This window comes from Salvelinus sp. IW2-2015, linkage group LG36, assembly GCF_002910315.2.
Source record: "Salvelinus sp. IW2-2015 linkage group LG36, ASM291031v2, whole genome shotgun sequence".
NCBI classification, from domain to species: Eukaryota; Metazoa; Chordata; class Actinopteri; order Salmoniformes; family Salmonidae; genus Salvelinus; species Salvelinus sp. IW2-2015.
In genome coordinates, this window is record NC_036875.1 from 6,624,646 (window position 1) to 6,638,304 (window position 13,659).

Below are 13,659 nucleotides of genomic sequence, written 5' to 3' on the forward strand. Positions count from 1 at the left end.
TCCGTCATGTCTCTCTTTCCATCATTTGTGAAAACCCCTATTCCTGAAACAAAATATTTGTTTTGTTCTATGCTGGAAATCAACAGCAGGGGCTGTGTTTTATATAAAATAAAAGGTAGAGAAGAACGGTAATACATTTGAAACAACAGTGGGCTGACATGAAACACGTGTGTTTCATTTTAAATTCAATATTTCCCAACTCTAGTTCATATTGTGATAGTTTTGCTCTATATTTTGGCTGTTGGTACTGATCTAATCTGAGTGATCCTCTGCTTACAGTAGTTTACATGGTAGGAGGCCCAATTCTCTGAAATTAATAAGGTGGAACAGAGTCACTGAGACTAAAAAGCTTAATTTTTAACTAGATTGTATGTTGTTGATGAATCTCTAAGGCAACATTCCCATTGAACAGCTATGAGCAAAGGTGAGAGAGCCTTTGTTATTTCTCAAAAATAGGCTAGTAGCTATTGATGACTTGGTTGAAAGTACGAAAAAACAGCAAAACATATATGCTGGTGAAGACTGAGTAGATATTAATGTTGTATCTTTCCTTTGGGAACATAGCCCAATAATTTAAGAGCATTCTTTTTGAATTTGTATTGGCAAATCAACGAAAGTGTGGCTGCTGTGCCTTGTGTTGAGCCGAGACGTCASAATGCCAAGTAAAGCACAAGAGGTAAGTCAATGAGCAAGTTGGAAAGTTTGTTGAAAAAAGCAAAATAGCAGGAAGTGCACTGTACCTGTGTAATGTGGTTTAGAAATGATGCATGTATAATACTTTTGTAAAAAGCCATGAGCTATTACAAGTCCTTTATTGTCTCATAATGCACAACATGTAATAATAATAATTAAGTAATATTCTACTTGGAAATGCATTTTTTTTCTCCAGGTCATCTTCATTAAAGTTGTTTGATGCGGTTTACCAGCACACTTCGTTTTACTACGGGCGACAGGTTCAGGTTCATCATTGCATTCTTTATCAGAAAGTAGGGCGACCCTCTTTGAAGTAACTTACTGGAGATCAATTCATTGCTCTCTTTTTATACTGAACAAAAATGTAAACGCAACATGCAACAATTTCAAAGACTTTACTCAGTTACAGTTCATATAAGGAAATCAGAAATACATGCCCTAGTCTATGAATTTCACATGACTGGGAATACATATTTGCATCTGTTGGTCACAGATACCTTAAAAAAATAGGTAGTGGCGTGGATCAAAAAAACAGTCAGTATCTGGTGTGACTGCAACACATCTCCTTCGCATAGAGTTGATCAGGCTGTTGATTGTGGCCTGTGGAATGTTGTCCCACTCCTCTTCAATGGCTGTGCGAAGATGCTGGATATTGATGGGAATTGGAACAAGTTAATCCAGAGCATCCCAAACATGCTCAGAGTATGCAGGCAATGGAAGAACTGGGACATTTTTAGCTTCCAGGAATTGTGTACAGATCCGATGACATGGGGCCGTGCATTATCATGCTGAAACATGAGGGGATGGCGACGGATGAATGGCATGACAATGGGCCTCAGGATCTAATCTCTGTGCATTCAAATTGCCATCGATAAAATGCAATTGTGTTTATTGTTCATAGCTTATGCTACCGCCACCATGGGGCACTCTTTTCACAAAGTTGACATCAGCAAACTGCTCACCCACATGACGCAATTCGCATTGTCTGCGGTTGTGAGGCCGTTTGGACGTACTGCCAAATTCTTTAAAATACGTTGGAGACGGCTTATGGTACAGAAATGAACATTAAATTCTCTGGCAGGAGCTCTGGTGGACATTCCTGTAGTCAGCCTGCTAATTGCATGGTCCCTCAACTTGAGACATCTTTGGCATTGTGTTGTGTGACAAAACTGCATATTTTAAAGTGTCCGTTTATTGCCCCCAGCACAAGGTGCACCTGTGTAATGGTCATGCTTCTTGGTATGCCACAGCTGTCAGGTGGATGGATTATCTTGGCAAAGGAGAAATGCTCACTAACTGGGACGTGTAAAAWTTTTTGAGATAAATAAGCTTTTAGTGCATTTTTTAGCTCATGAAACATGGGACCAACACTTTACAAGTTGCATTTATATTTATAAAGCTCTTTTACAAAAACTGCCGCTGACCTAACATCATTATTAACCTTTAGACGTACGAGTTACCATACCCGGTCGCAGGGATGGCCAACTCTGGAAATCCCTTCAGTCTCCTCAAGAGTTAGGTTAATCAGCTTTTAGTTTCTTTGCACCCCATGTATGGAACAGAGTTTCCTACAGCTGGATGTATTGGTGCCTTTCCGGCAGGTTAAAATGATGAATGGGGACCTCTGCTGAGGAATTTGATCGTTTTGAATTTTGTGTATTTGTATTATTTTGTCAATTGTGTGCATGCAGGGCTCCCTTGCGACAGGGATCCCTCAATGGGACAATGTTCAAACAAAGGTAAATCATCACAAATGTAGCCTTCACTTAGTTTTTGTCTTCTGGCACACCGTAGCAAAAGTTTTTGCAACGAAAAACAACCGTTTGAACAATTTTAGATTTTGGTCACTCAATTTCAGTCCGCCTCCGCCACGTTTTGAGCCTATTGAACAACACAACCCTGGTGTGTTTTCTAGGATGCTGTGATCAACTTGAAGTCTGTCCAGGAGATCTCCAGGGAGCTGGGGTTTGAGTGGACTGTTCTGGCCTACGAGCTGGGCTTCTCCAGGACTGAAGTCCATCAGTTCCATACCACATCCACAGAGAAGACGGTCCAGGCCAGAAGCATGCTAGAGTGCTGGTGTGTGAATGGCCCCGTTTGAATAGCTTTCCAATGCATCCTTCTTTCCTCCCGTCCTTGATATAATCACAGATATAAGATGACTGGATTGGCTGCTTTGACCTATCCGTACAGATCCGTGACTAGTAAAGGAAAGGTCAAGGGGATGCATTTTTGGAGGGTTCGAACAGGACCTCTGTCATGGAATGATTACCTAATGTAATGTGGAAGAAATGTCTTGTAAAGATCTGACATGAATCTTTATTCTACGTCAGAGGGGCATTGTCTTTGTTCTACACACAGGTAATGTACCCTGTTGAACTCAGCATATGTCTCAATAGAGGGCTGCAGTGTGTGTGTATAAGAGAGACAGATGATTACTGATCATTCTTGTGCTATTAACGCATGATTGGATTTATTCTGTAAAACAGATGTATTTATGATCAACAGCATAGATACTAACATCACAAGAACAACACCTGAAATGTACATAGTCATTACAATAATTGATTATAGAAAATATCAATTTCCAATGCAGAGACATAATGTTAAACCCTCTTCCCCTCACTCTATTCCTCATTTCTCTATCAATMTATCCCTGTATCTCCCTCCCATCCCAGGTATGAGAGATCTTGGGACAAGTCCAACAAGACCAAGTTGCTGCAGGACGGTCTGGAGCGTTCCGGGCGCCGCGACCTGGCTGAGAGGCTGCGCTGCCTCCACTGGGGCCACCAGAAATTGAGCCGCAGGGTGGAGCTGCCATCCGCCTTCCCCTTCCTCATCACTGTCCACAGGACCATCGAGAACCGTGACGGCCTCCGCCGGATCAATGACCTCAGCCGCAGATTCACCTGAGGCGTGAGAAAAAATATGCCTTGATACACATGGACACACAGATATACACATTCTCTAAGCACATGCAAACACACACAGGCAGACATCTATTGATCTATCACTGATGAGATGGATGTCTGTACAGCCACTTCAAATAACTGATTGAATTCACATTCAAAACAGTCTTTGAAAAATATAGACAAATAAACAGATTTTAAGATAATGGATTTCAGTGCGTCTTCTTTTTTGAAAACACTGCACTGTCACTACATACCATAAAAAGGTGAAATGAAAACCAGCAACCTGCAGTATTACTGTAAATAGCCAGTAATAAATAGCCAGTAAAAAATAGCCAGTATTAAATAGCCAGTAATAAATAGTCAGTAATAAATAGCCAGTAGTAAATAGTCGGCAACAAATAGTCAGTAATAAATAGCCAGTAATAAATAGCCAGTAATAAATAGCCGGTAATAAATAGCCAGTAGTAAATAGCCAGTAGTAAATAGTCGGCAACAAATAGTCAGTAATAAATAGCCAGTAATAAATAGCCAGTAATAAATAGCCAGTAATAAATAGCCAGTAATAAATAGCCGGTAATAAATAGCCAGCACTCAATATCGAGGTCAGAGGTAGTTTCTCTGGGTTCAAGTAGTGAACTTCAAAGTATCATTTACTCAATTATTTTGAGTTAGCGATCTAGCTAACGACTTCCTCAGGTGTTGAATGAGCACCAAATTAATTTAGCCCATTTGATATTAGTGCCTGTCACGTTCCTGACCTGTTTTCCGTTGTTTTTGTATTTGTTTAGTATGGTCAGGGCGTGAGCTGGGTGGGTAGTCTATGTTATGTGTTTCTATGTTGGGTTCAATGTGTTGCCTGATATGGTTCTCAATTAGGGGCAGGTGTTTGACGTTTCCTCTGATTGAGAACCATATTAAGGTAGGCTGTTCACACCGTTTGTTTGTGGGTGATTGTCTTCCGTGTCAGTGTTTGTACCACACGGGACTGTTTCGTTTGTCTAGTCTGTTCCTGTTCGTGCGTTCTTCGTTTTGTGTAAGTTCTCATGTTCAGGTCGGTCTACGTCGTTTTTGTAATTTATTCAAGTGTACTTCGTGTTTCGTCTTGTCTAAATAAATTCATCATGTATTCATCACCCGCTGCATTTTGGTCCGATCCCTACACCTCCTCTTCAGACGAAGAGGAGGAAAACAGCCGTTACAGTGCCCAAAAAGATGTAGACAAATACAAATGTTCAGTAACCCTATTTTGACAGTAAATAAAAGGAGCAATTGCCTGACTGTCTAACCCAAAATTCATGACAATAACTGGTTTAGGTTGCACATCAAAATATCTGGAATCATGCAATCCTGCTTGGACAATTTATTTCTAGAATCATACCATCCACTACACTTAATGGAGCACTTTGAATTACTTCATAAGATGATTAGGTCACTCATATTTGCCATTGTCTGACTGCAACAAATTGTTGGTGCAACCAAATCATTGGCTCGTGCACCAAATTAAATGTTAGTATGGAGCCCTTTGACTATGCTTTCAGACATAGGCTATAATTCACATAATCTATATTATATTTAGGACCTTTATGCTCTCTCACAATTCGCAATTTGGAAATAGTTATCATGACACAAGGCGAGACCCAGATGCAGACACAGGAGGCAGATGRTTGGAGTCTTACAATGTTTATTAATCCAAAAGGAGTAGGCAAGAGAATAGTTGTGGACAGGCCAAAGGTCAAAACCAGATCAGAGTCCAGGAGGTACAGAGTGGAAGACAGGCTCGTGGTCAAGGCAGGCAGAATGGTCAAGGAAGGCAGGTACAAAGTCCAGAAACAAGCATGGGTCAAATCTGGGAGGACTAGAAAAAGGAGAATAGCAAAAAGCAGGAGAACGGGAAAACCGCGGGTGACTTGGAAAACTTACAAGACGAATTGTGGCACAGGGAGACAGGAAACACAGGGAAAAATACACTGGGGAAAATAAGTGACACCTGGAGGGGGTGGAGACAATCACAGGGACAGGTGAAACAGATCAGGCCATGACAAATAGTAATGTTACTAAATTAAATAATGCTATATAAGAACATGTTTTAATAACTTTTTACAATATGTCTGCGTGTTAGAAGTGAAAGTAATCAAAAAGTAATCAGATTACATTATCCCACAGGATTAGGTTACTGATTAGCCTACTTTATTCATCAAGTAGGCTAACTGTAATCAGTAACATCAGCAAACTGTTCGCCCACATGACGCCATACACGCTGTCTGCCATCTGCCCTGTACAGTTGAAAATGGGATTCATCTGTGWAGAGCACACTTTTCCAGCGTGCCATTGGCCATCAAAGGTGAGTTACGATTCCAAACTACAGTCAGGTCAAGACCCTGGTGAGGACGACGAGCAAGCAGATGAGACGGTTTCTGACAGTTTGTGCAGAAGTTCTTCAGTTGTGCAAACACAGACTTTCAACAGCTGTCCGAGTGGCTGATCTCAGACGATCCTGCAGGTGAAGAAGCCAGATGTGGAGGTCCAGGCTGGCATGTTTACATGTGGCCTGCGGTTGTGAGGCCGGTTGGACGTACTGCCAAATTCTCTAAAACGATTTGGAGGTGGCTTATGGTAGAGAAATTAACATACATTTTATCTGGCAACAGCTCTGGTGGACATTCCTGCAGTCAGCATGCCAATTACATGCTCCCTAAAAACATGAAATATCTGTGGCATTGTGCTGCACATTTTAGAGAGCTTTTTCTTGTCCCCCAGCACAAGGTGTACCTGTGTAATGATCATGCTGTTTAATTGATGGATTATCTTGGCAAAGGAGAAATGCTCTCTATCAGGATGTAAACAAATTTGTGCACAATATTTGAGAGAAATAAGCTTTTTGATCTTTTCTGGGATCTTTTATGTTTTTGTTCAGTATACATTTTTCAAGTAGGATTGGTTCAGGTTCTTTCAATCGCATTCAACTCATACTACACCTGTCTGCCTATTTGTCTGTCTTGAGCCATCGCTAGCGAACTTGTATCAACTGGGTTCAGCTCGCTAGCGAGCTTGCGATCTGGAATCAGGAGCAGACACAGTTCCAAGAGGAAACCACGAACAAGCTACTTGTTACATCTTCGGTCGTCGTGGGAAAACATTTGTAACTACTGCTTGCAGTTCTAAGCCAACCTAGATACTAAGGAGATCCTGAGGGATATCGACGAGTATTAACAGCTTTATGCTATGGAGGAAAAAACATACTCCATCGTGGAAAGATCCGGCTACCTCACAAAATAACTGAGGGGGAGCTTGGAGTTTAGTCAGAGTGAAATTCTCACGCTTCAAGGAGAGAACAAGGCACTCACAGCCAAAGTAAAAACCCTCGATTCCAACATGGATTGTCTTCTCAGGAAAAACAGGGTGATGAGGAAGTCGATACTAGATATACAAACCCGAAGCGTCCAATTATCCAGAGGGGAGACTGTAAACAAGGTGGCTTTCCACCGAGTGCACAGAGTTGGAGCTCGGAGTGACAAATCAAACGTTATTTGTCACATGCGCCGAATACAACAGGTGTAGACCTTACAGTGAAATGCTTAGTTACAAGCCCTTAACACTTATTTATTTAATGCATTGTTGGTTAAGTAAAAAATTGAAAATAAAAGCAACAAATAATTAAACAGCAGCAGTAAAATAACAAGCGAGGCTATATACAGGGGGTACCGGTACAGAGTCAATTTGTGGGGGCACCGGTTAGTTGAAGTAATATGTACATGTAGGTAGAGTTAAAGTAACTATGCATAGATTATAAACAGAGAGTAGCAGCAGCGTAAAAGAGGGCTCTGGGTAGCCATTTGATTAGCTGTTCAGGAGTCTTATGGCTTGGGGGTAGAAGCTGTTAAGCCTTTTGGAGCTAGACTCGGCGCTCCGGGTACCGCTTGCCGTGCAGTAGCAGAAAGAACAGTCTATGACTAGGGTGGCTGGAGTCTTAGACAATTTTTAGGGCCTTCCTCTGACACCGCCTGATATAGAGGTCTTGGATGGCAGGAAGCTTGGCCCCAGTGATGTACTGGGCCGTACGCACTACCCTCTGTAGTGGCTTGCGGTCGGAGGCCGAGCAGTTGCCATACCAGGCATTGATTGTGTTGTGTCATCTGCAAACTTGATGATGGTGTTGGAGTCATGCCTGGCCATGCAGTCATGAGTGAACAGGGAGTACAGGAGGGGACCCCGTGTTGAGGATCAGCGTGACGGATGTATTGTTCCCTACCCTTACCACCTGGGGGCGGCCCGTCAGGAAGTTCCGGATCCAGTTGCAGAGGGAGGAGTCCCAGGGTCCTTAGCTTATTGATGAGCTTTGAGGGCACTATSGGTTGAACGCTAAGCTGTAGTCAATGAACAACATTCTAACATAGGTGTTCCTTTTTTCCAGGTGGGAAAGGGCAGTGTTGAGTGCAAAAGAGATTGCATCGTCTGTGGATCTGTTGGGGCGGTATGCAAATTGGAGTGGGTTTAGGGTTTCTGGGATAATGGTGTTGATGTGAGCCATGACCAGCCTTTCAAGTGCTACAGATCAGTAGTCATTTAGGCAGGTTACGTTAGTGTTCTTGRGCACAGGGACTATGGTGGTGTGCTTAAAACATGTTGATATTACAGACTCGGACAGGGAGAGGTTCAAAATGTCAGTGAAGACAATTGCCAGTTGGTCAGTGCATGCTCGGAGTACATGTCCTGGTAGTCCGTCTGGCCCTGCGGCCTTGTGAGTGTTGACCTGTTTAAAGGTCTTACTCGCTACGGAGAGCGTGATCACACAGTTGTCCGGAACAGCTGGTGTTCTCATGTATGTTTCAGTATTACTTGCCTCGAATTTAGCTTGTCTGGTAGGTTCTTGTCACTGGGCAGCTTGTGGCTGTGCTTCCCCTTGAAGTCTAGACAAAGACCAATGGTCCCCAACATATCATCGCAAAATGTTAAGACTATCAACAAAAGTAGCTGATCAAAAGCAGGGGAAGGGAGCTTAAAGGGACCAAATTCCCCAGGGGATAAACGAACATTGCAAGAGGCTGTATCATGTACAGGGGCAACAGAGGGAGAGGGGTAAGCGTGCCTTTCTCATTTTGAACAAACTCTTTATAGATGGACAGCTATTCCGAGACAGCTTCATACGCCGTGGCTGTACTAAATTCTATAGGGACTTCAGGTTACAAAAAAAAGAAAATATGGGAACTGTAAAAATATCTGAACACTATGAAGTGGATATGTGCACACACGCTCACTTACACATACGAATGCATACATACACACACTTGATCTCTATCTTTTCTTCTCTCACTCACTTTCTCTCTATTGTCGAGAACTTTTCTATAATTGAATATGTTTTTTGTTTATCTATCTTTTGTATGGCTTTTTCTACATGTCTCCATGGTTACAACAAGCAATGGGAAAATATCGGAACAGGGACATTGGGGAATAATAACATATTGTACGGAATACATTGGTACTGTAGTGAAGCCGTCTCTAGAGTAATGCAAGGCCTCTTTCATGATCATGTGAAACGTCAATTGTTATGGAAATGCTGGTATGTGTTTTTCTATGAAAATTATGTTAAATGTAATTATGATGGAACTATGATGGTGATACGATACGGATTACAATTATCATCCTGAATATTAAGGCTGTACTCACTTCTTGTAACACACAGACACTCAACCAGGCAAATGGGCTGGGTTATGATTTATTTAGTCATCACACATTATAGTCTTACTCTTATCCAGACATCATACACACTCTCACTAAATTACATCCAATATCACACACCTACTCAGATTTACTACACACATAATTACTTGACTCAGTTTTCTAACATCTGTGGCATTGGCTCACAGGCAAACAGGCAAGGGAAGAAAACAAATATTGCTAGAACCTGTTTCTTGAATTCTAAACATCAGACATTTGAAATCTCTAAGTTTGACTATCATAATACCTCTTATGGCAGTAACTTTACAAGCACTAATTATTGTGAGAATAGTATCTAGATAGAGCAAGGGGTGAAATATAATACCATTCAAAAGTTTGGACACACCTACTCATTCAAGGGTTTTTCTTTATTTTGACTATTGTCTAAATTGTAGAAAAATAGTGAAGACATCAAATTATTAAATAACACATATGGAATCATGCAGTAACCAAAAACGTGTTAAACAAATCAAATATATTTTCTATTTGAGATTCTTCAAAGGAGCCACCCTTAGCCTTGATGAAACCAAAAGCCAACCGTGCCTATTTTTGGAAAATCGTCCACATGCCAAGTGTAATTGCGCCAACAACTATTGCCGCATTAGAACTCTGAGTGATCCAGTTTGTCCCGAAACAAAGTGTAGTAGATACAGCTGGGAATAACTTTGTTAGCTTGATGGCTAACATTAGCAGCTTAGCTAGGTTAGCGTCTGTTTCAAGCAGACTGTAACCTGTCAGTTAATGAAGAGGTCAGTAGTCTCTCTAGGGCATGGCTAGGCAACTAGAGTCAGCCGTGGGACGATTTTTGTCAGAGTTTATGAGGCCGGAACATAATTATAAATATAGCTGTGAGCAGCAATGAACGGGGTTCAAAGGATGACAGAAAGGAAACAAGATCAGTTGGGAACAAGAAATAGAGGTCCTAGCTGTTAAAAGATAAATGCGTTGTGTGTGTGTGTTCCTCTCCRTGTCCCCTGCCTGGCAGACATCAACGAGTGTGAGGACAGCGGTCTGTGTCTGGGAGGACAGTGCACCAACAACCCCGGCTCCTACAGCTGATCCTGTCCCCGGGGCCTGGAGCTGGTGGACGGGACGTCACAGAGCAGTGGTTTACGTTCGCTCGGCTCTCCTCCAGCAGGGTTTGTTCGTTCAGCTCTGCCTGAGCAGGGTTGCCCTCCGTATGTGGCTTTGTTGCCGTTGTGTGATGAGGTCTGGCTCTGGCGACAGCGTTGAAACTGTGTTCCCTGACAACTCTGGCGGGGAACATAAAAATTACACTGAGTGGCTGTGCTAATCAACAATGTAGAAATGCACTCACATACTCGGGAATAAGCACTTTCTTTTAAATGGTGCTATTGTCAGTGTTGTACAAGTCCACTCTCGCTCTCTCTGTAGCCGGCTCTCCCTCACTCTAAGCTGGGCTGGCTGTGTTGTAGCATCGATAGCCTCTCTCAGCTGTCCTCCGTGTCTGCAAACAAACATACAATTAGAGCATGCACTGACCTACAGCTTGGAATCACACACACATTAGGCATAAGCACTTTCCTTTAGTAGTGTTATAGAGAGCGTTGTAATGGAGTCTTTGTCGCACACAGGTGATCAGTGGAGGGACAGCGGTCGAGGTGTAGCGAGAAATCAGAGTGGAGAGGGTCCAAGTCGAATGGTTTGTTGCTTGGAAATATCCTGAATCATGATTTTAGGTCATGGTCATGGAAAACGGATAAAAAAGTTATTTATGCGTGATGTAGTAGTTTTTGCTTTGCAATTACCTAAAACATGATTTTTCAAACATGTCCATGAAAAACTGTTTAAAGAGATATTTTACAGTTGTAACACAAATAGTGTACCTGAGCATCTGCTATACTATTTGCATTGAGGAGATTGCCTAAAACATGATATTAGCTCAAGGTCATGAAAAACGGATAAAAAATATATTTCACCACACGGTACTAGTTGTTGCTTGGAAATTGCATAAAACATGATTTTAGCTCATGGTGATGGAAAACTGTTAAATATATTTCACCGTGCTGTACAAGTTTCCTGTGTTTACAATGCTCTTATGTCAGGACAAACACTGCCTGAGCTAGACAAACCCCGACTTAGATGGGAAAAAATCTGAGTATTAATCGTGATGAGGGACTATGGAGTGACCTATTGTCACGACTTCCGCCGAAGTCGGTCCCTCTCCTTGTTCGGGCGGCGTTCGGCGGTCGACTTCACCGGCTTTCTAGCCACCGCCGATCCACTCTTCATTTTCCATTTGTTCTGTCTTTGGCTTCACTCACCAATCACTTGTTTATTATTTAACCCTCTGTTCCCCATGTTGTATTTGTGAGTGATTGTTATTTTGTAACGTGGATTATTGTCAGGCGTTGCACTTTTGTTTTAGACCGTGTTTTGGCACTTGTATGTGTTATGTGCTGTCATTTAGTAACTGGTATTCAAGTGCGCCTGTTTATATTACTCCGCTCTCCTGCACTTGACTTCGCCTCCCATATACACGCATTACACCTATGCAGGGATGGTGTTACTTCCACATTGAACTCCAGATACAGACCGATCCAGTTTAATTTTCTCCATCAGCTCTATATCAACCCATATAGACTACACAAGTTCAACCCTGATATTTCCTCCCTATTTTTTAGATGAAGATGAAGGAACATTCCTCCATTCCACTTGGCAGTGTTCAAAACTACACAGTTCCTGGCTGGGGGTATGTGATACCATTCCCTTTAGACCCGGAGGTCTGTCTACTGGGTAACTTTACTATTTCCAATCTTAGGCAAAGCCATACTATAAAGCTAACAGAAATATTGCTCGCGGTTGCCAAGAAATGTATTGCCTTGAAATGGAAATCGGATTCCCCACTGCCAGTTGCAATGTGGCTATCAAAAGTTAATAGTTGTATACCACTGGAGAAAATCACTTACTGCTTGAGGAATAAGTTAGACATTTACAGAATTTGGCAACCTTGTATTGATTATATGGATAATCTCCCCTCCCCTCATATTGTTAGAATCTCTATGTAATGTTTCACACTTGATGTATTATATGTAGCCTACGGCAGGTGACCATATGATCCAATGTCTCATGTTTTTATTACAACGTTTACTTATTGTATTTTTGTATATATAAATATATTTTTAATTTATTTTTTGCATTTTACACTCATCTGTTGTCTTGTAAGGTTATTGTCACTCTGTTACATTGCTGTCTAATATCTTTTCATTTTTGTTTTGAATGTTCTTAATTGGAAAATGCAAAAATAAAATATTTAAAAATAAATAAATAAATACACTGAGCTGAAATAAAAGATCCCAGATCCTCCATATGCACAAAAATATTATTTACCTCAAATTTTGTGCACAAATGTGTTCACATCCCTGTTGGTTAGCATTTCACCTTTGACAATGTTACGGCTCTCGTTGGTGGTATGAAGAGTGGACCAAGGCACAGCGTGGTAAGTGTTAATGATTCTTTTATTTCAAAAACACTCAATCAAAATAACAAACGTGAAAACGAAAGCGCACAGTTCTATCAGGCAGAAACACTCAACAGAAAACAAGATCCCACAACCTAATGGTGGGAAAAAGGGCTGCCTAAGTATGATCCCCAATCAGAGACAACGATAGCCTCTGATTGGGAACCACACTCGGCCAAAAACAAAGAAACAGAAAACATAGAATGCCCACCCAAATCACACCCTGACCTAACCAAATAGACAAATAAAAAGGCTCTCTAAGGTCAGAGCGTGACAGACAAGATTATCCATCCAGCTGATAGGTGTGGCATATCAGGAAGCTGATTTAACAACGTGATCATTACACAGTGCTGTGGACAGTAAAGGCCACTCTAAAATGTGCAGTTTTGTCACACAATTATAAGGCCACAAGGTGAGACCCAGGTGCAGACACGGGAGGCAGATGGTTTGAGTCTTGATATTTATTAAACAATCCAAAAAGGGGTAGGCCAGAGAATGGTCGTGGACAGGCATTAGGTCAAAAACCAGTTCAGAGTTCAGGTGGTCAGGGTCAAAAACCGGGAGGACTAGCAAAAGAGTATAGAAGCAGGAGTATGGGAAAAACGCTAGTTCACTTGAAAAACATACAAGACGAACTGGCACAGAGAGACAGGAAACACAGTGCTATATATACACAGTTGAAATCGGAAGTTTACATACATCTTAGCCAAATACATTTAAACTCAGCTTTTCACAATTCCTGACATTTAATCCTAGTAAAAATTCCCTGTCTTAGGTCAGTTAGGATCACCACTTTATTTTAAGAATGGGAAATGTCAGAATAATAGGAGAGAGAATTATTTATTTCAGCTTTTATTT

General features: G+C 41.5%; 1 protein-coding gene across 1 annotated transcript; it reads left to right on the plus strand.

Annotated features, from left to right (window-relative positions):
- Window positions 1-404: 404 nt before the first annotated feature.
- On the plus strand, window positions 405-3,808 carry LOC139023755 (p53-induced death domain-containing protein 1-like). The gene is made up of 3 exons (XM_070437571.1): window positions 405-676; window positions 2,609-2,772; window positions 3,372-3,808. Exons 1-3 carry the CDS (start codon window positions 656-658, stop codon window positions 3,604-3,606), a joined length of 420 nt encoding a protein of 139 aa, XP_070293672.1. The 5' UTR covers window positions 405-655; the 3' UTR covers window positions 3,607-3,808.
- The last annotated feature ends 9,851 nt before the right edge of the window (window positions 3,809-13,659 follow it).